Consider the following 23,167-nt stretch of genomic DNA (forward strand, 5'->3'; position numbering starts at 1 on the left):
CAGTACCAGCTCTATCTTCATTTTTTCTCTTAGTAGCTTTTGGTTATGTGTCATGGATCCTTGAAATCGAATGCTTAGGTTTTAGAACCTGGACTCACTTAGCTGTTCACTCCAAGTGATGATTTGCCAATTGATGAATTATCCACTTCCCAAATTAGAAAGGTATTTGTCGCTTAGGACTGTTTTTGTGCCCTATGAACGGTTTTCCACTCAAAAGTGCTAATGAACCTCTCAGAAAAAAAAAAACAAGAAAAAAACAAATGCACTTTGTCCGATGATCTTCACATACAACGAGGGCGTGCACGTATTCACGATACACTCTTGCACTGCCACGAAGACATGCGCTCCAATCCGAGGCCAAATCATCATTGTTTTGTATGCTTTCTTTGGTTTATCATGCAGGGACGAAAACTTTTATTTCTCTGCATTTTCGGCGTTTTAAGAGAAGCCTGATTCGAGTGAAAAAGAAGCTGTTCGCCGATCATCTAAATGAAGGTGTTGCAGCGTTAGCGCTGGACCGTCAGCCTCTTGGCTCCGTATATCAACTAGTTTTACTGAATACCAGTTTTGGAGGACGATTATGCGGTTGTTCAGCCCTAAGTGTTTTTCACAAGTTCGGTTTTGTGTTTGGTGGCTTCCTTCATGTGTTTGTCATTGCTGTAATATTATTGATGATTCCGTTCCGTTGTTTCGCTCTCGCTGTCATTCACCATTCAGTCTCCCTTTGGAGTAGCAACTGTCCCAAAGAGAAACTGAATGGTGAAGCATTCTAGATATTTCTTTAATAAAAGTTTCAGAATGTCGGACAATTTGAAAGAGATCTCTCTTTCCGAGGTGGAGAAACACTCGACTGTAGAATCCTGCTGGATAGTTATGGAAGGGAAGGTACTTTTTGATTTCTGTATAGTTCTTTTCTTCATTTTTCTTCCTTCGTAAGTGATTAGTGAGCTCTGAGACATCAGCTGAGAAGAAAAGTTGTTGATGTGAAAGCTCACGAAACTTGGCACTGGTTGGAAGAAAAATAGTGATTCTGTAATATTTGTTATTGTTATCATATTTTTTATTTCACTCATAAATCATATCAATGCACCCCATAGTTGGGCTTCAATCACTTAAATGGTGAAGTACTTTTCACAGGTGGACCTCACACTTCTTAGTGTTGTGTTTTTTGGTTTTGTCTCTTTTTGTGTAGTTTTTCAGAAATACTTGGGGCTCTCGTTATCCCCAAATATAATATGCCTAGTGATCTGAGGAAAGCGCTTTTATTTGTACTTAGAATTTAACACAGACTCGAAGTTCAGCTAAGGCGACAAGTCATGGATGGCTTGTAAATTCACAATGTCGTTACCCTCACCCCATAGTCTTTCCTTTGTCCATATTACAGGTACAGTAGAATTCTTGCATAAAGAAAGACCGGCTCAACTCGCGGCACCACAACTCAAGAGATTGGCACAGAGAGTGTCAACATTACAGCTTTTACTGAATGTGCAAATTTGTTTTGTAATCTACAGGTCAGTGTGACCCAATATTTCTCGAACTGTATGGAATTCAACATTTTTGCTTGTGCTTTTTTCCACCACGTAGAATCTTACGACCCCTGAAGAAGTCGCAGGAAAAATCCTATGATTCCCATAAGGTTATATGAAGCATAAATGTGTTCATGCGAAATGATTTTCAAACCTGTAAGGTTCAACTCTGAAAAGGTCTTCAAATTAAACAAAAATATCTTTAATAATTCTTGATCGAAAATTGTTTTTCCTTCATATTGGATATCCTTTGTTACGCCATTTTAGGTTTACGACGTTAGTAAGTTTCTGAATGAACATCCTGGCGGAGCAGAAGTAATTGCTGAACTTGCTGGAAAGGTTTGTTTTTTCATCACTCTTTATGTAGTTCTGTATAATAAAAATATTTTTTTTGTAGGATGCTACTGCTTCATTTGAAGATGTAGGACATTCCAAAGACGCTAGAGAAATGGCTAAGGAATATCTTATTGGTGCATAAATTTCCTACATTGTGCATATTGATGTACGGCTACCGCTCATCCATTAGATTTCCAGGCAAAGTTCAGGCGACCAGTGCTCCTACTGTCTCTTCCGTTTCGGAAAAGAAGACTCCTGCCAGTGGCTGCAGCTGGTGGGATATTGTACTCTCTCCTACGTGGTCCAATTTTATCATTCCTACAACCATAGGGATTGTTGTGTTTGCTGCCTACAAAGGAGTGATGAAAATTTTTGCTTAGTTTCCCTTTTGTTGTTGTTTTGTTTTGTTTTGCATCCTGTTGCTATATATCGTTCCGAATTTTACAGATTGTATCTTCCACTGAGTGGGACTGATCGAAGTAAGAGTTCGCTTGAGAACATCTCTTCATTAGCCTACTTTTGAGTTGTGAGCAATATCTAGATTTGGAACTACGCCTATAACTTGTGTCTTGTTCCTCCTTTTCTCAGTCGACTTGGTTGATAGGAAATAAGCTGTTAGATGCGTATGTTTGTTGCGCTTGAACTACTGATGAAGATGTACTAGTGTTCAACTATTATTTACAATCATCATAATAGTTGCAAGGTATTCGTTGAAGTGTCAATAGATGTGATATAACAGATTTCAACATGTGCGTAAATTTTCCTTACAATGTTAATGTCAATACTGTAAAGTGCATCCTTACTGCTAAAGAATTTCTGATTATTTCACTCTGTTCGGGACACAGGTGGATTCTATCCGTCAAAACATTTATAATTCCTTACACATGGCGGAGTGTTTGTTATTGCCGCAGATTTTCGTCTCTTCAATTACATCAAGTTTATTCCCAATGATCTTAGTTGATCCGCTATGTAGTTATAGTGGCTTTCTGCACACCACTCATATTCCGAACTTCGTAATGCGGCGTAATGGTCCTAATTGAAGTGTACGTGCCTTCCTTCATGGTTTTCATTCTGTTGATCGCTTACGCTCTATGATCCTGTAACAGCTCATTGGTTGTTTCTGTTAGCGTTTGACATTTCGGCCAGGGAGCTCATATTATCGCCTGGCGGATTCCCCGCATCTTCGTCGAGGTGGGTCGTCCTTGAACATAGCTCTGCCCAACCTTCTTCATCTTCAGCATGAGGTAGGACAGAATCGATCCATTCGTCGGTGTTCCATACCCCGCAAAGCCTTGCGTCTCGCCTGAACTGCCTATTCACGTCGACTGCCCTCAGGTCCTTTTTCACCATCTCAGTGTACAACTTCCGTTTAAGGCAAGGTGGACTTTACCAGCTTGAACTCGGCAAACTTCTCAGAACGCGTTGAGCAAGGCGTTCAGCTGGTTTTTTTTTAGTAAATAACCAAAAAAGGGATTTTCGGTGGCTACTTTCGGCGTCGGTGCGAGATGTTGATACCCTCCACGTGTCATCCGTAGCACACCACATCAACTTCCGCATGTAGATCTTCATTGTGCACATCCTAGGCCAGAAGGCATCTAAACAGATTCCGTTCCGTGCAATCAAGCATCTCCATCACCGTAAAGGGTGCTGACCAAATCTCCGATTCGCACATGATGGGACGAATTGCGGTAAAATAGAGTGACGTGTTTAACTTCAATTCAGATATTGTGATATCAAGGAATGAGTGTACCGCCTATGAAATAACACTGCCTTACATCATACATACATCATAAATTCCTACATCTAATGATCTCCGCAGATCACTGTATTGCTACGGTCGGAGTGGTTTGATTTTGCCTGAGTAGGAGAGACAGTTGATCCACAGATTTCTCCGCCAAACAATTTTTCTGATTTCTCTCTATGAAATAAACACGAATGTGTATCGACAGGGATAACTGTGGCGCAGAAGATTCCGCACGCACGGTTTATTATTTTATTATTATTTTTATTCATCTATTTTTATTTAATTTTAGTATTTGGCGTTTTAGTCGTCTCAATGTGGTCATTCTCTATTATATCTCAAATACTACTTGTCTAGATAGTTCTAGGAGAGATGTTCTTGTTTCTGTTAGGTTCGGCACGTATAAATGTAGTTGCCACACCGTCAGCGGAAGCTTTTCCCTACCTGTTTTCTAGGTCCAGACTATATGTTCACTCGACAAGCGTACTGATGTTGAAAACTAAACTTGTTTATCTATTTGTATTAGGATTGTGGTGGAAACTATTGAGACTTTCTGAGCCAATATCGTACTTCATCTTTAATATGAACATATAGGTGATGGAGCGTGTTGGAAAATACTGCCTAGTGCTCCGCAAAGTGTATGATCAGGAAGGAATCAATTCCTCTCAGTCTGTATCCATTCGAAAGAAGTATGTCTTCTTTTTCAACTGTGAATTACTAATCTTTTCATTTCGAGTCAAGTTTTCCTGTATCTACGTTTTCGCTTTAGTGTTGTATATCTCTCCTTAGTTGCTTATCAGGTTTTAGAGTTATATATGTCGTGCATTACGACCTTTATCTTCTCTTATCCGTTATAGGCTTAGACGCATACTTTCTGAATTGGACGAATCAGATGAAAATACACAGGCACTAGAATTATTTTGGAAAACAGCGTACTATGAGCCATTAATGAAACTAAGAAAACAAAAGGTAAGTTCTCTTTATTTCTCACATGTCTGAGAGAATAAGTTATTGTCTTGATAAATCGGCTGCCTCCGCAAGTCATTGTATAGAGCGCACACATACGAAGACTTTCTTCGTCGGTACCAGATTTGTCTGGGAGCATAAAACAAAATTAAGACATCGGCTAGCTTCTACATGTCACTGTATAGACTGCACACAAGTTCGTAAAACACCTAAATACCTGAAACGATTCTTGCATTGAAATCGAACACTAGGGGCATCTTTATAGGGACCAGTGTCGTGAATTTCATCCTTCTTTATTTCTTAAACATAAATATATATTTCAGAATGTTGACACCAACTGGTTCAATGTTATGGTGTCAGTTTTTTGTGGAGAGCTGCAAAGTATGCTGGCAGAGAGTGCGAGACATGCTGCGATGTATAATCTGTTCCTTGGAGATCTGCACAGGTGAGCCAAATATGGTTGTACCAAAACCACCTGAAGCCCGATACAATTGCACATGTTTTTGCTAGCTCCACTCCGACCGGAGATCCACTTATGCAATTGCACCAGGCTTTAGGTCGATCAACATAGATATCCTTTTGACTCGACTTTGAATAATGTTCGATTGTTTATTAACATGTACAGGTGACTTGACAGATTCACCACTTGTGACATCAGTTAGCAGATTTTATATCCCAAAACACTGCTGAATCTCGTCATTTGTATTTACAGGTACCTTACCAACGCAGAGCAATCATCGCTGTCAGTCGTTTATTATCGCCGTGCCGTTGAAATGGATGCTGATGTGGGACAAGCGTTCAACCAACTCGCTATCAATGAAACTCCCGTCAACTCTGTGAGGTCGGTAATTTGCGAAGCTTAAAATTTCAACACAGTCTTTTCAAGAAATCAAAGAGGAGATTTTTCACAAGAAACAGATCAGTTATGAGCTATGTTCAATTTGAGGCTTTTCTTGCTTGCACTATTGGCTCGGCGGCCATTCCAGAAAGCGTGGGATAATCTGAAAAAGACGTTTGAACAAAAAATCAACGACCCAATTTCGTCCTTTGCTCTCTCGATCCCATTCATAATTTTGGTTTCTTACAGGTAAGCTATATTTTACTTTCTTCTTAATCAATCTTTTCAGTTATATCATTCAGGTAATGTGCTTGATATGTACTTCGTTCCTTTATCTAATGTGATTATCTGCAGTAGATCGAACTTGGATAGTGAAGGCATTCGACTGGTAGAAGCCATCAAATCTTTGAATGACCCTCTCCTCAATCTCCAGCTCTCTTCTTTGTTATTGATACTTTCGCTTAGTAGCAGGCTAGCTGTGGAAGGTGGAAACGGTAAGACTACTGAGTTTAATATGATATTCTTATGCGATTTGAATGAAGTAGGGTTGCACCATGACAGTGATGCGAGCAGCAAATTATTTTTGCCACTACAGAGGATGCCTTCATCGGTTGTGTTACCCTGTTGTGCAATTGTTACCTACCTCTAATCGATAAAGTTGTTATCACTCAATCAGAAGAAGCAAAGGATGATGATGAAGTAAGATAATCTAATTGAATACGTGTGAGAATAATTTATTCGATATCCAACAAGGTGATTCGCATTCGTCGACGAAGAGTAATTAGTGAGTCCGATCATGAAGAAGACTCCAGAAGTAGAGACAGCAGCTCATCCGACCAGTCCGAAAGTGAACGTGATGATCTGCCCAGAGAACAAGAGGTTTGAACTAGGTATTTAAACAGTGATTTCCATTTTCTTAGCTGCAAACTCATAGATATGGGTTCTTGCCGACTTTTTTCCGTCTTCCACTACAAGAGATAACGGTCACTCCTAGTTTTTTTTTCTCTTCCAAAGAAATTGGGGTTTGTTGTGAGAATTGTGGTCGACTGACCGATCGCAGTTGTAAAATGCAATTTATGTGTCTATATAAAAGAACGTATCTGCGGCACTCTTTCTTGCAAGGTGAAGAAGAATCTGTGGTTGCTTGCTGCTAAAGGGCAGTGGAGCAGTGGCTTGCTAACAGTACAATTGTAGCGAGAGCAACCCAGCACCAATTTAATAGGTCCGCCGGTCACATCAACCCCACATGGGCTTTTTCTGTCTTAAGCTCATCCGATCAGTCGGCGCAGTTGGAACAGAACGATGATAGATTATTAACGAGGTAAACGAAAATTCCTAGATCGTCCTGTACAGGTTGTGTGGAGGATGTCCCAGACTCAAAGAGGAAAAGGTCTCTTGAATGTAAAAGAATGTTTGGGACGGAGGTGGTAAAAGATGATCTGGGGACTCACTTGACGTTGATAAGCAGTTCTACCAATATACTTAGCAGATTATGGAATTGCGACGGATGGATGGATTCCACGCGAGCTATAGGTGAAGATCAAAGAAGATGGGCTCAGATATCTTTAAAGACGACATACCGCGGGAAAGATGCTGACAGCCGCGTTAGGCTGTAACATCCCTCTGTCGTTGAAGTCAAAGTCAACACAATTGGTGTGAATATACGGGTATATGCAGTCAATGTCGAACTTCATGTCAGCAAGCGCCTAGGTGGAAATGATTAGGAGGTTTTTAATTGATTTCCTTGAGCTGTAGCCAAGATTGGTATTGATCGTCTTTATTAAACAACGGCTAACGTTTCGCCTTTGTCAGAGCCTGGAAAATTCAAAGCCATTAGTGATTTATCCTCTCAAGCGCCTCATCACCCTACAGAAAGCATCCAAACGGTAGGCAAACTCAAACAGCAACACACTGACTAGTACTCATCTCATTAGCTAGACTTGCTAACGCAACAGAACTAAAGGATTTAAAGACAGTCGAACATGGACAATGATTAGGAGGTGTCCGAAATTTTCCTGTTTGTTACTTTAAAGTCGGTTGTACAAATGCGAATCTATGTGTCAGCATCCACTGGTGATCATTCTCTGATTGTGCTGACGAACTTTACACCTATTCCGGTAATTAGTGCTCGGTTAAATAGCAAGTGACTGAGACAAAGTTGGCTGAAACAAACATGTGGAAGAAAATTATCAGTCATGAAAGTCAAAAGGCTTTTTTGAGATATTTGAAAGGTTCAGAATTGGCTCTTTTAGGTGAACATCCAAGGAGGCTGGATCCTTGCGGCAATTTGTGAGTGGCTTGTTTACATTAGCCCTCAGTTGCACAGTCTAAAGAACATGAAGAAAACCCCTATCCCGGCTGCATTCCTCAACGTAAGTGTACGCTTCGCAGAACAATTGAGTTTTCAAGAGAAAGTGTGTATAATCTGGAATGTTTTCCTGTTGTGACAACGAGGTTCTAAACCTTATTGGTGACCTGACGTTTCGACAACCTCTTTATCAAAGGCTAGTCTCACCGACTAGCGGTGCTGAGTGAACACCGTGTTCTTATAGATTGTCATCAAAGGCGACCGAGAAGTTCCACCAAAATCTCATAATAAGAAAACATAAATCCAGTTCACAATGCCGAGGTTTCAAGAAGAGAGGTCTTGGAGATTGTCTATAATCTATTGTATGATGAATTCCTGTAGTACAGATATATTTCTCTTTTTAGTGTTTTCTTGAAATAGGCTTGAACGAGAAGTTTCCTGTGCTAGATTTCACTACTTATTTTTTCTTTTACCTAAAGTATCTTTGATATCTTTATCATTGTCATTTCAACACTAATATATTTGTAACATTACGCAATTGTTATGATTGAAACACGCTCTTCTTGCATACTACAGTTGGCGCGAAAAAAAACTGTTAAAAAGCTAATCTCAACAGTATTTCTTTATCTGGTAATAGTGGACATAGCGGGCGCGAATGAGGGAGGGTGAACACATCAATTACTGCGTTTTCGTCATTGGTCTCCAAAGTAAATTTGTATACTGAGGACATTTCGACGTATTCGTTGGTTTTTTTTTCAGGTGTTTCACTCGCTAATTGATAAACTAATTCATCAACTGAATCAGTCCGCAAAAGCTATGCGTACTGTAGAAGATGCAGACGAGGAAATTCATTGGCTTCTATTTGGTGCCAGCATAACGGAGTCTGTCGACAAATTTACTTAGTTTTCAGTTGGATCGAATTGAATTTGATTTCTTTCAGTGATACTCGTGCTATTCGTCAGACAGCTCATTGGGCTTTCAAGCTGTGTGCCGTTGATACTGCACCGATTGAATTTGCAGGATATTTCCGAAGGAGAGGTCCAACTGCAGAGACGGTTGAGCTGCAACGGAAAATGGCGCAGCTGCACACTGAGACAGTTCGCAAGGAGGTGCGTACTCGAATATTTATATTATTTAGTTGCTCTCTTTAACTACTACCTTTGTGAAAAAAGTAATGTGCTTATCTTTCAGTACATAGGAGAATGAGAATTATGTTTATGAATTGTTTCGTGCAAGTTTAGACTTTATTCAGATCCTTCACATTACATAATAGAAAGGGATTCTGAAAATTTTGTATTAAGTCTAAATTGTAGTCGTTCAAACGAGTAATCTTTCTGATTATTCGCATCATTTGGCGAGTTTCGGAATATTCTCAATTTTGCATTGTGATTGTTTGAAATCTCTTTATTAATCTAATTTTCATCGGCGTGAGGGATCTATGAAGAACTGGATCTATTTGAAGAAAAAGATCGACATTTCTTTTCTGCAGCGTAGCTTTTGCAGGTTGCACTTTCATGATTTTTGCTTGTTTGAATTTTGCAACTTCTAATTTCTGTTGTTTGAGGTTTGCACTTTTATATTTTTTTCGAGAAGTCTGGTTGCAGAATTCCCTTGATGTCTGTTTCAGCTTCTCTTTATCTTCAAATAAAGACAATAATCAATTTTAGGGCATTTGCAGCCGGTGTAAGTAATTTCAAATGGGGGATGAATTTTTTTCACATAGGGGATGACCAACATTTTCATATCCTCTGTCATTCAGTTTTTGTTTGACCATACGCGAAAGTGTGCCACTAAATGGTGTCGTGAGTATTGACTGTTTCTTGAAACTCCATTTTCGGTCCACTTTCAGAAACATTGGAATAATCCATTTGTTGGTCTCAATGGTTAAGAAATGGACGTACGTTACTTTATTAATTAGCGATTTTTGGAAGTCTTTTAACAGTCCTGATTTGAAACGTTTGCTAACACCTCGTCTATACGTAAATGAAAGTGTAAAAGCTGTCAAATTTCGTCTACAGCTAGAGGAGAGTGCTAAAGCAGGCATTTCAGTAAAATCTACAGTATTACTTCATTTTCACGCATAACACCTTAAAAACCGACGAGGACAATTGATTACGGACAGCAAAAAAAACGAAGCGCTCTTTGATTATTTATTTTTGCTTTGCAAATTCTAATTTATAATTTCTTCACAAGTTCTCCTGTCTTCACTTTTTTTTCTGTTTCGAACCCTTGAAAACATCAACTCCTGCAAAGGCTTAACCAGCTGAGGACCGTAATCTATAAGTCAAGTGGATTTACTGGAATTTGAGAAAAACCTTCTTTTGATGCTTTGATAGACGTACCAGTAGCATTGCGCAGAAGTGCAAAATAGGCGAGAAGAGGTTATTGCAGGCAACATTTGCGAAGAACTTCTGGAAACGTAACACCCGATATTATGCTTTTACAACAGGCAAAACAACATGCGGCTTTAACATCTTGGTAAATTTCTGCTAATTCATGGATCCATCTAATATAAAATAGTCCCTGAATTTTGATTTCCCTTTCACCTTCACGATGCACTTAGGTGCGATACGGTTCTGTTTATATGCGCCGCGCGTGTGTGAATCCATAAAAGTCGTAGAATTGACCCGACGCTGTGGCCTCAGTTTTCAGCGCGATCTCTCCATTTCTCCATTCGCGCGGCGGCGGATCATTGTCGGAAATCTGTGTTCACCAATTAGTCGGTGGCAAAGTGGGGTTTGATGACAGTTGGCCTCTCCGCGCGCCCCGCTTCGCCTTGACGAGAGATGTTTAGCGTTTTTCCTCGCAACGGCCATTGCGTGAGTGGCGCTGGTACGGCAGTTCAAACTATGTCTGTCGTAAGGAGCTGTGACGAAATCGATATGTTTTTCCTAAGATGGGACGGAAACCATCCTTTATATATGAGTGTAACAGAGTCAAGAATGCTGCGTGCTATGAAGAGTGATTGTTAGCTAAGAGAGGGCTTCTTTTTGGATATATAGGCTGGGAATTACCATTTAGTTCAGATCTGTCGGTTTTATTAACACATTTTTCTTTTGTAGTGCTTACATCCAGTTGCAACACTTTTCTTGCGCTTCCTGAATCGTGTGTGGAAGTATAGGTTGAAGAAATTTTTTTTAAAACAAATGCAGTAATTAGAAATCTAGCAACGGTCCTTGTTACAAGCAGTAAAATACGAAAATATAGTAATAATTTCTACCAGTACAAGCATAATCGACTGTATGAATTACTTGTCGTAGTTTTGTAACCGGTGTAGAGTTTTAATTTTTGAAAATTTTTATGAAGTGCACTTCTGGAAGCTACTCTTTCCTGGGATATTGAATACAATGAGAGGTTTTAAGAACTGATTTTTCTAGCTTTAGAGTCACGTGTTCCTTAGACTTCGGTGTTTTCTACTGTTTTTTTTTAACTTTTCATCTTTTTTCTGCTTTGATTTATATTAAGTGTCTTTTCTATTTTAGTCCATTCCAATAATACTCTGGTTTCGTTATCTCTGTGTTGAGAAAAGGAAACACCCAAAAGTTAGTATTGGTTGGGAATTTGTGTGTCCCTCGTAAAACGTCTCTTCGTCAATTTAAAATGCGCTGAAGTCATTGGGCTGATGTCTTCCGTTCGTTTGCAATTTCATCTACGCGTGTTCGTTTTTCACAGCGAAGGAATTAGCGAGCGTGTTAATTAGCATCTTGGGAGGCACAAATGAACAGCAGACACGTATTTGAATAACTGCCTTGCAAATTAACATCGCTAGTCATCAGATAGAAGCTTTATATTAGTAGAACGGTATTAAATATGTTGTTAAGGTTTTCCTAGAATATTCAACTTAGTTTTCGGTACGTTTCTAAACATGACAACGCTTTATTTCGCGTATTTCTGGGTTTTTATAAGTCTGCCCTTTAACTCGCGACGACTCATTCACTGGTATTCGCACGCATCATCGCATACGATTAGTGCAGACACGGATCCGTAGCGCTGTAGTTGACAATAAGAACGCAGACGTATACAAATGTTATGCCTGTATGGTTCGATAACTGTGATTGCTAATTGCAACTCATTGAGAAACTATTGGATCAGTAAAGGTGACCAGAACGTGATCACTGACCTCTTCTTCAAGAATCAGTTTACATATTTTGGCTGATTCTCTCTTTATACGCAAAGAGGGATATTAGAGGATATTGGAGGATTATCGAGGGTTCTGCTTCGTGTAATTGTTACACGGGGAAAGATGCGTTCATGTTTTGATGAAGTTGATGTCGCACATACGTACGTGGTGTACACGATTCCAGGCCGCGCCTCATTTACATAGAGCCCGCTAATCGAGGCCGCCGCACGGACGCGCAATTACGCCATTCTCTCCGTGAGCGCTACATATCGTACACCATAAATCGCCGCACACCATATCTCATGCACGAGATTGCCTTGTCCCCTGTTTTTGCCGACACGGATATGAGCATATGCGCTGGTGAGAGGCCACGATGAGGTGCTGATGACGGACGATCTACTTGGATCGGCGAATGAGACGGCGAGACACATAACCTTGTCTTGAAACTTTGTACGAGTACCTATACAAATCAAAAGTTTACGGTAGGACGCATATATTTGAAGGATGATCGCAAAAAAGGGAAGGATTTCGAGCGAACTACAATAACTTTCCCGGAATAGTTGTATTGGAAGATACTGTAAGATATGTTAGATATACTGATAAGATGTTAGATACTGCATAAAAGGAGGATAATGACCTTGTAAACACACATTTAACTTGGCTTTAGTATTTATACGCATATATATTTTATTTTATGATTTGCAGTTGTTTTTGTTTGTTTTTTTTCAAGCTCTAAGGTAAAGCTTTTGTCGGCTACTAATCGCTGACGAACACGAATGACTTGCATATGCAGCGATTTTTTGCGCAGCGGTCGCGTTCGGCCAGGTTTCTCTATCGTTAGACGTAATCCATACATCCTTAGTAGTTTATTAAGTTTTATTAATTAATTGGTTAAGTAATTTTAATTTAATTGCTGTAATTTTGCATCCAAGCATTGAGCATTGATTGACATTGCTCGAAACTCTGAAGAACTCGCAGATGAACATCGAGTTGGCCCTCAATGTCTCTTTTGCTGAGGATGTCTCTACATAAATTTTCGAAGAGGTCTCTATGTTTTATTTCGCAGGCTCATATAGTCACGCTCAATAATTGTATCCACAAAATTTTGGAAAACATTTGATTCTTGACTGCTAGCTTTTCCTTCCTTTCTAATCACCAGAGAGATTCTTTTCAGAATAGTTCTGTGTAAGAGCGATACATTTTAAATGAAATGGGAAATTTTAGGAGCTGTAGTATAATAATAGGTTATTTGAAGAGGTCTTTACTTAGTGGCGCTGTCCATTCTGTATAACTCAGGCACCGCAACCAACGCAAAGACATTTTCGATATCTCCAAACTTTCGCCTGTTCACAGGTTTTTGTTTGAAAAAAACTACAGTTGGATTAGGTTTGTGCTCATTGCCATACTGCTATTTTCGTCAGGAAGGTCCTGATTAAACTTTCTACGATGACTTACAGACATTGAATTACGGTATGCGGATTTAGGATCTAGGAGTCGGCTCGTAGGAGAGCGAGTCAAGCGTCCCCTCGGTGAATCTCAGTTTTTTTCAGTAACTTAGTCCGACCTTCTACAGGGCATCTGTTATGTACATTTACACCAGTTCCTCTGAAATTAAAATGAGTTATGACCATCTAAGAGAAATGTTGCGAGTATTACAGTTGTGGGAGGAAAATTCAGTGTAGTGTCGAGGAGTTTGTATGGTTTTGGGAAAGGAGATATTCAGCTTCCATCAACTTTCAGAATCAACTTCTTCAAATATTATGTACTAACATTTATTTTTTTAAAAGTCTTGAGGGTGTTAAGATGTGAAAGAGCGGGTAGGCTTGAAATCTGATAGATTAGAAGCATACTGAGAAAGGGTGTTGCCTCGTTCAAATTACCCTGAACACTGGATAATCGAAAAATTTTGTTATATTATGAAGTTGAAACCTGGCTCCAGATCCCCTAAATTTGTTCATTCAGCAATTACGTTTTGATTTCTCACCGTAATTTCCTGTGCGTAAATCACAATATGCGTACTGTAATATGTTTTTTTTTCTCTTTGAAAACAAAACTTTGGAAATTGATAGACCTTGGGTTCAGCACTCACAGCACTCACATCATACAAGGACTGAACTTTTTTCTAACCAACCAATTTTACATTTCTTTGGAAATAGGTAGAAAAATCGCATCATTGGAGTTCGGAATACATTTTTCAAATGGAAGCTTTGAGGGCGATAGAAGCGTTGATTGCATCGATTTCCTGAAATTGGTTCCAGTTTTCTTTTTTTAAATCTTCAGTACTTCCAAATAAATCCATCACAATTCCTGATATTTTCAACAAACCTTGTGCGTCATGCTCAGCATCTTATTTTAATGCAAAAAGGGAAGCGACGAGATAAACAATGGGACTTAAGAAGAAATCTTTCAAAAGGATCACCCCACGAATCTGAGGTGGTACGGATTTCAAGTGGAGTATTCGTATACGGGATCGTAGATTATGGAGAGATGGGTGGTTCCGTCCATTTCTTCTTAATTGCCGTAAAAAACGGCCCGGACGATACGGCTTCGAGCGATCCGGCGCGCTATTTTCTACAACGAGTTCGATTGTAGCGCGCCAGCCTTGTGCACACGTCGGATCTTCCGGACCGTTTTTAGGGCAATTAGGAAGAAATGGACGGAATCACCCCCTCTCCATAATCTAATGTCCCGTATACGAATACTTCACCTGGAATCCGTACCACCTCAGATTCGTGGGGTGATGCCTTTAAATAAACGGTGGATCAAATACTGGATTAATTTGTGAGTAACTTCCTTTTCCAGTATATTTCTCCTCTTCGACATTTTTATATCATTGTTCATTATCAGTGAGACATCATTGTTTCTAACTGAAACGTGTCGTCAGAATTTTTTTCCTGCTAGTGTTGGCACAATGGCCTTTATTTTCATTGCAACAGAACAAGGAAAGTTTTAGGGGAGAGAAAAGCGTTGTAACTACATGGTTCTATCCAGAGCATAGAAACACACGCTTAATAAATTATAAATTTTCTCAAAGTTTCACGAAGTGGTAACTTTTATTAAAGAGGTATGGAAACATTCCTAAAACGCGAAACCAGCACACATCAAAAATTTTCGCCTTATATTTAGGATCGGTCCGGAACAATTTTTTTTCGGCTCACACGGTGTATAGATTTTGTTGTTGGATTCAGTGCGCACACTATATCGCACTCTTCATTGACAGCGCAGCTGTATTTTTGGTGCATATTGATTGTGGGCGGGTAGGGAAATCGAACCATGTCTAAAACCCCTGTTCCTAGGCGATATCTGTTGTAAACGAATCAATGAAATGAGAATGGAGGCGATTGATTGAGCACTTACTCCATTTGGAGAATAGCTGCAGATCAAAAATGAGGGATGGTACTTTTAAGACCTGAGGACTGCGGATAGTTGATGGAGAAACTGCCTACGTATTCATTCAGGCGTTTTCCAACAGACCATACCCGTAAATCCATGTTTTTGATTTTATTTATTAATATATAATAATAATTAATATTAAATTTTTATCTTTATTAATTAGATTTTTGCGATGAATTCTGTTTTTACGGATGGATATTTGGAAGATCTGTATAGTTGTTGAATATGACTTGCTGGAGAAGGCCCTCAAGACTTCAGTCAATAATGACATTAATTCGTTATGCCTAAGTTATTAAGCGAGCTGAGTGGCAGTGCAGCTGGTTTTTGTGTCAGCATGAACGCTTTGATGAGTGCCTCCGGAGAGTGTGAATCAGATAGCGTGCAGCCTTCTCAAAAGGACACACACTTCCGTCTTTTACGGCTTCTGTTCATAACAACAATGAGTGAAGCAGGATGCCGGGAAAGTGCATATTATAATGACTCTGTTAGGTCAGTGGTGGAAAAGCTAGCGTTCGAGAAAAAAAATTCGGGGTGTAATGAAAATTTAAGACCTCAAAAAGCATATGACTGCGAGAGTATAGCGGATTTTTTTTTGTGATGCTATGAAACACCCCTTTTACTTCATTTTCTGCTAGTTACCTATATTACCTGTACCCTTAATCACTCATTTAATGAAGTCACTATTTTCACACGTGCCTAGCATCTAGTTATCTAGAGTTACTAGGTGCTTTTTGGTTATTTTTGCAACAATAAGAACATATTTTTCCTCGTGAAGAAAACCAAACATTGTCCGATGCTCCCATCCTACATTTTATATCTCCTGGAACTCAACCGATCACAGTTCTTCTCCAACGGTTATTGTTAAAACCCATTACGCATTCGACCATAGGCGCGATAATGAGGAGCCGGACCCTCCTCAGGTGAAGGGAGTCTGGAACATGGGGCGCAGCTCATGTGACGAGGATCCCTTCGCCAACCATCCAAAAGTGAAGGTGTCGGAGCATCGGTCCAACTAACTCCAACTCGCATGTGCGCATTCGACTCACGTAACTTTACATGACTTGTCAAATACGGTAGCTTCTATGGTCTTTGATTGTTGCGATGAGATAGAATTCAGCTAAATTTCCCACAGTTTCGGCTTCCTAAGCGTTCACATTTCTGAAATGTCAGGGAGATTTGAATGGACAACGATTTTGAAGAAGTGGATGAAAGTCGACGTTTTTCTAAGCTTCCCAGCTCGTTTCCTTCTGGTCAGCTCTAAAGTCGGATTTTTCGTGTTGATTTCCCAACCTGGATGCAGATAATCGGCCATATGTTTTATGTCGTTTACGTTGAATCCCACAAACCTCTGATTCCAACGAATATCTAATTCTTCGGATTTGACCGTAGGCCATTTTTATTTCCAAGATTCCAATTTTTTGCTCTTCCTTCCAACAGCAATGCAATTTCGAGATGAACGAGATCCGAAACATAATTTTACTCTGTTTAGTTTTCACAGGATCAATGCAATAGTCGAAAATTGGGGATCCAGATATTATTTTGGAATATCCTCGAACAGCTTGAATTCGTGAAATGCACACGTGCATGTGTTTGATGTGACTCCTTCAAAAAACTGTCAAAATCCCCTATCTTCAATTATGCTCAGTAGTTACTGGTAATGAAAAATCTATCGATTTCACCCACAAATAGATTGAGATTGCAGACTTTATAATATTAAGCTGGACAGAAAGTCTTGTGACCATTTGTCATTTTTCTGCTTCATTTTTTTCACACAGCTTACAAAAGAAATTAATCGATAATATGATAATAATAATGTTCTACAACTACAACATGGGGCAACATGTGTTCCGCCCACAAATAGAAATTTCTGGAAATTTCGAAAAATGGCTGACAAGACTTTCCGGCTCCAGCCTCATAGATGAGGCTGTCTACAGATTTTTTTTTCGAAATTTTCTGTCTTCTCACAAAGTTCCAAATATAGTCATGTCGAATCCATTTAAGTTTTCTGGGTAAACGCAATCCACAAAATGAATCGCTGAGAAAATCCATCCTCAAATAACTTGTGATTGATTTCAAATTCAGAGCGAGCGACTGCGGCAGCAGCTGATAAAACAAGAATATGAATGTTAGTTTGAGCAGTGAGGCGAAAGTGCTACGACATCCAGCATCGGCTTAGAATTCCCTTTACAACAACGTATGTAATTAAACTAATGCGTCTAGAATGGTTCTTTAAGTTATAGTTAATCAAGTGTGAGGGAATGACGATCGGTGCCGCACGTACTTCGCACGTACACTATACTAGTTGAAAGCGGAATTTTTACGACGCGTTGCGCGCTACTTTGACGAGACTGTGGACGTACGCGCGTAGCATATCTTCTCCACCTCCTCATTCTTCGAACAAGCGTTAGCCATGAAATTGACGACTCCATGCCTATCGTCGCTATAGAGCATTAGACGGATATGAGCTGCGTGAATTTTTCATGACGCAGAAATGGCAGCAAAGTGCATTTCGAGCCATATAAAGAAAGAAATATCATGTGGTCTTCTTCGGGGCTATAGCGCGCATTTCAGCGGATGACAAACGAGTAATCTATGACTCGAACGCACCGCGACGAAAAAAAAAGCAGCATACCGAGGTTTTCGCTGCAAAGATATGTAGTGCTCTTCGATATTTGCCAGCAAGTTATTCGATGTGTGGAGTGTAAATCGCCTCAGCTACGAATCATATTAAGAAGGACGTAGCTGAGAAGTACTCTTCACAGCTAACGAATGCGACAGCACAACAGACTCAGTGCGGTCGTTGAAGCTAATCAGGGCTGGTGCTTTCGTGTACTGCCGTTGACTGAATTTGTTTAAAAAAAAATAAATTCCTTCCCAAGGGTGCAGCTAACTACAAGACATGCTGTCGCATTTGGTCAGAACAATAATGATACTTATTTGGGACGAAATTGGACTTTACTATGATGCCGTATTGTATATATAAATTTTTTTAAAATTAATTTTACCTTAATATTTTATTGATATAATGTATTTTTTGTTATTTTTTTTGTAGCGGTTAAAGGTACCGCTTTCGGCACACGATCGATCGGAGGTTCGAATCCGCCCTAGTGCTCACCATGCCCTTCATCCCTCCGGGGTCGATAAATTGGCACCATCTAGGAGGATTATTTTTTAATGTATTTTATTATTATTGGACTTTATTGTGTAGTTTAAACTTATCTAGAATGGCGTTCCCATTCTCCAGATACTACAATAAAATCTCATCAGTAAAAGTAATCTTTGCGGTAAGATCTACAGGATCTCCTCCTAGGAATTACTGAGCACATATGTTTATTTTCTAGCCCTAATCTTTTTTCTACTAGAAAATCAAAATCATGTTTCTAGGTGTAGTCAGCTGAAAACGCATAAATGTCTAGACAAAATGATTTAGTGCACATTAAGGGATCTTAGCAACGTCTTCTTAAAAATTCATATGGATGAATGTGGTAGACGGGAATCTTTTAAATCTTGTGTACTCCATTCCATTTTGGAAATGAACACATTTTCTTTCATTTCCGGAATGTATGAAACATTAGCGCAGACTTGCTTCCATTTGTTTTATCATTTGCAGAAACTTGGTGACTTCATCGGTGTGGTCTCAAAATGGCAATCAGCCGCATTTCTTCCAGGCACTGAATTCCCAATGGATGCCCGTCTACATAGTGCTCGATTACGATGTGCTCCTTCAACGGCTTAAAACAGTTTGTCCGTTGGTGAACTCCTCCTCTCTGATAGCCGTGATACCATCGTTTGTTTTACGGAAATTAGATGCCAATAAGGTAAGACAGTTAACTAAACAGAACAAAAACAACAAATAGCATGTTTAAGATTAATGAAAAGAAGATTTTCTTGCAGAATTTATGCGCTGAAGCTCGACCAGCAATTCGAATGTGCGAAATGTGGCAGACACGTGGGCGTATTCGTGTAGTGACAGCGTCAACACATGCCGAATGTTGTAGCAACTTGGCGGAATCGGTCAGCGCAGCTGGTGACCTAACGGCAGAGTCACCTACACACGCTTTGGTAGCATTATTAGTGGAGGATTTGGAGAGTTTTCACGAAATGCAGATTCCATGTAAGTTGCAGAAACTTCGAATTTAGAAACAAGAACGTTTCGTAGTATATTTATATGAGAATTTGCCGCAATCCCCTCAAGTAAATTGTTATAAAGACCTGGGAAATAGATTTATAGCTCATAACAAGCATGCTCGCAAAGGATTAATACGCATAAAAACGAATACAGCAGATTTTACGCGAAATTTTGCTTCTTTAAATGTTTGGTTTGATATGATTTTCGTGTTGAGAGGTAAAAAATAAAGATATGTTAAATTGTGTACTACTTTTTAAGCAGAACCAAGATTGTTATTGATCTCTATTCTGGCTAACATTTCGAATTTAAAGATATATTAATCTCGTTCTACAGTTGCATGATCACTGTTTTTGTTGTACTGAAAGAAACTGTTTTTTTTTCTTGCTTATCTTTGCTTAACGGAGAATTTTAATGTCTGCGAAACTCAAAAGTTCTTGCGCAACGTCGCTGTGGTATCGCTTGATTGAGGTAGAACTGCCGCGCACCATTTTTGCTTATCTATTGTTTGCACTTCTATGGCAAGGGTCGTTTCTGCAATTTATGCAATTGCTGCGCGATGACTCAGGTTCGAGACCAATATTGTTAGTTTGACAAATTTTACTGGGTTGATAGTCTTCTTCCTCTCAGATTTGATGGAAAGAAATCCGAGTTAGTTCAAAACTGGAAGTTGAAGACTTTCTTCTGGAAACTTGTGAGGTAATAATTAATTGTATCGAACACAGTTTTGTACTGGTTACGGTCTTTAAGTTGTCCAGAATGGTCACAACGACTTTCTATGGCTTTCTATGATTATCCAGAATGGTCACAACGACTTTCTGTGGCTTTCTATGACACATCTCCGATTCAACTGGTCAGAAATGTTCCTGGTGCAACCATTTATGTAGCGTAGAAAAGTAAACCAGACTGCGTTCTTTTCTTATAATGTGGATAATTGTTCAGTACGATTTCGTTACGAAGGTTTACTGCATGTAAATAAAAAGTGCTATCTTGGAATTTTTTGTTTAACTATCGTTGCGCATTTCACTTTGTACACAAAGCTTTACGTTATTTTGTGAAAGTTTTGATGAGATGAACATTTGCTGAAGTATTTGCTGCGTAAACTACATTTTGGAAGTCGTTCATTCTACGATTTTCCCTCCGATGTGTAGTGGAAACAAATTATCCACTATGCCTAGTTATTAGCGCCGTCTACTTGTCAATTTAGGGCGCAATGCGTCGACGCATGTGAGTAGGTCCATTTTTCTCATTGGGTAGGCATGGATGGGCAAATGACAACGAAATAGCGGTTTCAGCGCGACTAAGATGTAAATGTGTCCATTGTAGGGAGTGGAGCGTTCGCCACGCGAGCTTGTTCCATTTCCGGATGAGATTTAATGCATGTTTGTGATGAGGGAAAGCTGCCTCATACACACAAATCAGGGAATGTCGCTGAAAACGAATTCTCTGTTGACGGTGATTCCAGAAACGAGAGTCGCAAACATGCATTGCGCCGAACTGCTTTTGGAAATAGCATAAACACAGAATTTAAAATTTGATGTGAAGAGTAGTATTACCAAAACAAATGTTTGTTTGTTTATTTATTCTGAGTTTATCCTTAAAAATTTCCTTAAGAACTATTTCATCAAATCTTAAGTTTTATTCTTTTTTATTTATTCTTCAATATTCCTTTATGCTGAGGAGGAATCGCGTGTTATTAAATAAGGTGAGAAAAGGTTGGAATTGTTATTTGTTTTGCTATCATCCAAGAATAAGTACGTAGTTCCCCGTAAAGACTCCAAAAAGCTGCGAGAAGTTAAAAAAAACCGTAAATCGACTCTTTTTTTCACTCTTTTTCGCTGTTGGTTTGTAAAAAAAAACATAAAATACGTGCTTGCGTTGATGAGGGTCGAACAGGCAAATTAGCTGATAACATCTCATCAATATTAAGAAGCCTTTTTCGCGGTGGAAATTTATTGCCTCGCTTCATTTTGGGAATGTTATGTGAGTCCTATGAATATACGAAACGGAACTTCAAAATTCTGTCAATCGCATCGCTCAGTCGACGCCGCCGATGGAGAGCGAAAGAAAACTATTGCGGTAAGACGTAAGTACGTACTGATCGAAATTTGTAGATATTTAATTGTTGGGAACATAGATGTCTTTTTTTCTGATTTCTCAGAAAGAAAAGAAAGACTTGGTAAATAAGAATCCTTTATGTTAGTGGATATTGTCAGCAGTGTAGTCGTCTACTTCCCGCTGAACACATACTGAAATCGGGAAATATGATATTCACAGCTTTCGCTTCAAAACCAAATCTGCACCTTTTCGTAGCTGGACTAGGCTTGTGTTGGAAGAGGTGTATCCAACATTACATGTGCAGTCGTTCATGTCGGCGCTAAAAGGGTGTTAATTGTTCTGGTGGAGCGAGAGCGGTTCACTTTCAACGCGGTGCTATGCGGCGAGCTATTCATAACAAAGGGCTTGTTTTGAGTGTGCTGTACACGCTTAAGTGAGTAGTGTCAGCAGCAATTCTGTTTCTTGCAGCGGTCGCCATCTACCACATTGAGAGTTTTTTCGAGCGCTGGAACAAAGGATCGTCGTCGTCGGCTCGACGAACGCGTTAGTGCTGTGTGTCGCACGACTCCTCGACGGCCGTGCTATCCGCGACGACACGTCCGTCGCCCTCCGCCAGCACACGTTTCCTCGCCCGGCCACCGCTGCGTCTCCTCGCCGGCACGCACCTTCGCCACGCATCGCTCAGTCGACGCCGCCAACGGAGGGCGAAAGAAAACAGCTCAATTGTTATTGTTGGCCGGTGGGGCGGTCTTCTGTTTCTGCGTGTCCATCCGCAGTTTGTCTGACATACACGCACTCTCTCTCTCTGTCTCCTTCAACCCTGCTAACTACCTCGTTTTGCGTGGATGACGTCTTGTAAGAGAGAGAAAGAGAGAGAGGGAGAGAGAAGCAGAGAGTGGGCGATAAGTTACCGAATTCGATCGATTGCTCGTACTGTTTCACCTCGTCCATAATGAGGACTTTACTGTTTGTGTTACGTTTGTACCGGTGCTAATTCTCATTATGTTTCCCTACTAGTCTCTTCTTCCACCTTTTTCTGTCAACCTGGTTTGGATTATTGTTTTTGTTGCCTATTCTGCAATCGGTTACTTGTTATCAGATAAACATTCAGACAGATTTGTTCTGTTGGTTTTTTTCCTACAAATACAAAATCAAAATCAAATCTGAGCACTGCTTTCATTGTATCTGTCCTAAAAAAATGAAATTCATTGTTTTACCCCCTATGATTCTTTTACCTCCGCCATCACCTTCATGTTCATATCGTTTTCGCTACCTTCTTTCCTAGATATTAGTGTCTTTGTTCAAGACTCGTTGCGGCGAGTACGGTCGGCTAATTGTCGCAAATAAGTTGGTAGCGCTGTACAGTGTATTCATACTACTTCACTGAAACTGTAGTTTTCTTCCCTTTTTCCGAATAAAAATCAGGGATCTGTTTAGTCGCAGAGTTTTTTTTTTTCTCCAAGTCTTCAGTATGAATCTATATATGTATCTATTGGTTATGTGCTACAATCGTTACGTCCTTCGCTTTCTTTTTTATCCATTTCTTTTTTAACATTAATAAGTAACGTATGGGAAAGAAAACTAATCAATTTGTATCTAGGACGAGTTATATACATCTAAGAGTTCGAATAGAGCATGATTTTTGAACGTTGTTACAAATTTAAACTGGAAAATTTCTTTCGCATTTAAGAAGTGGGAAAACAGGAATGGAATCTTTTTTTGAAAGAAATACAGGCGAGGTACTGATTTTCTAAC

The 23,167-nt window shown here is 39.6% G+C and overlaps 2 protein-coding genes across 3 annotated transcripts; one reads left to right on the forward strand and one right to left on the reverse strand.

The window, feature by feature from the left end:
- Positions 1-339: 339 nt before the first annotated feature.
- Positions 340-21,960, forward strand: RB195_007977 (uncharacterized protein; the record flags this gene model as incomplete). Of its 2 annotated transcripts, XM_064181910.1 has the most annotated exons (14): positions 4,201-4,292; positions 4,461-4,572; positions 4,893-5,014; positions 5,282-5,410; positions 5,516-5,656; positions 5,762-5,901; positions 6,003-6,106; positions 6,161-6,286; positions 7,660-7,779; positions 8,475-8,596; positions 8,656-8,824; positions 18,897-19,046; positions 19,123-19,342; positions 21,881-21,960. In XM_064181910.1, 14 exons carry the CDS (start codon positions 4,201-4,203, stop codon positions 21,958-21,960), a joined length of 1,827 nt encoding a protein of 608 aa, XP_064038664.1. The 2 variants fall into 2 exon arrangements, with proteins under 2 accessions (XP_064038662.1, XP_064038664.1); XM_064181909.1 differs by lacking the exons at positions 4,201-4,292; positions 4,461-4,572; positions 4,893-5,014; ... (9 more) ...; positions 19,123-19,342; positions 21,881-21,960 and adding exons at positions 340-375; positions 444-613; positions 798-885; ... (3 more) ...; positions 2,134-2,136; positions 2,310-2,326.
- Positions 2,970-3,212, reverse strand: RB195_007978 (uncharacterized protein; the record flags this gene model as incomplete). Its single annotated transcript, XM_064181911.1, has 1 exon — positions 2,970-3,212. One exon carries the CDS (start codon positions 3,210-3,212, stop codon positions 2,970-2,972), a length of 243 nt encoding a protein of 80 aa, XP_064038663.1.
- Positions 21,961-23,167: the final 1,207 nt, after the last annotated feature.

This window comes from Necator americanus, chromosome I (genome assembly GCF_031761385.1).
Source record: "Necator americanus strain Aroian chromosome I, whole genome shotgun sequence".
Lineage (NCBI taxonomy): Eukaryota > Metazoa > Nematoda > Chromadorea > Rhabditida > Ancylostomatidae > Necator > Necator americanus.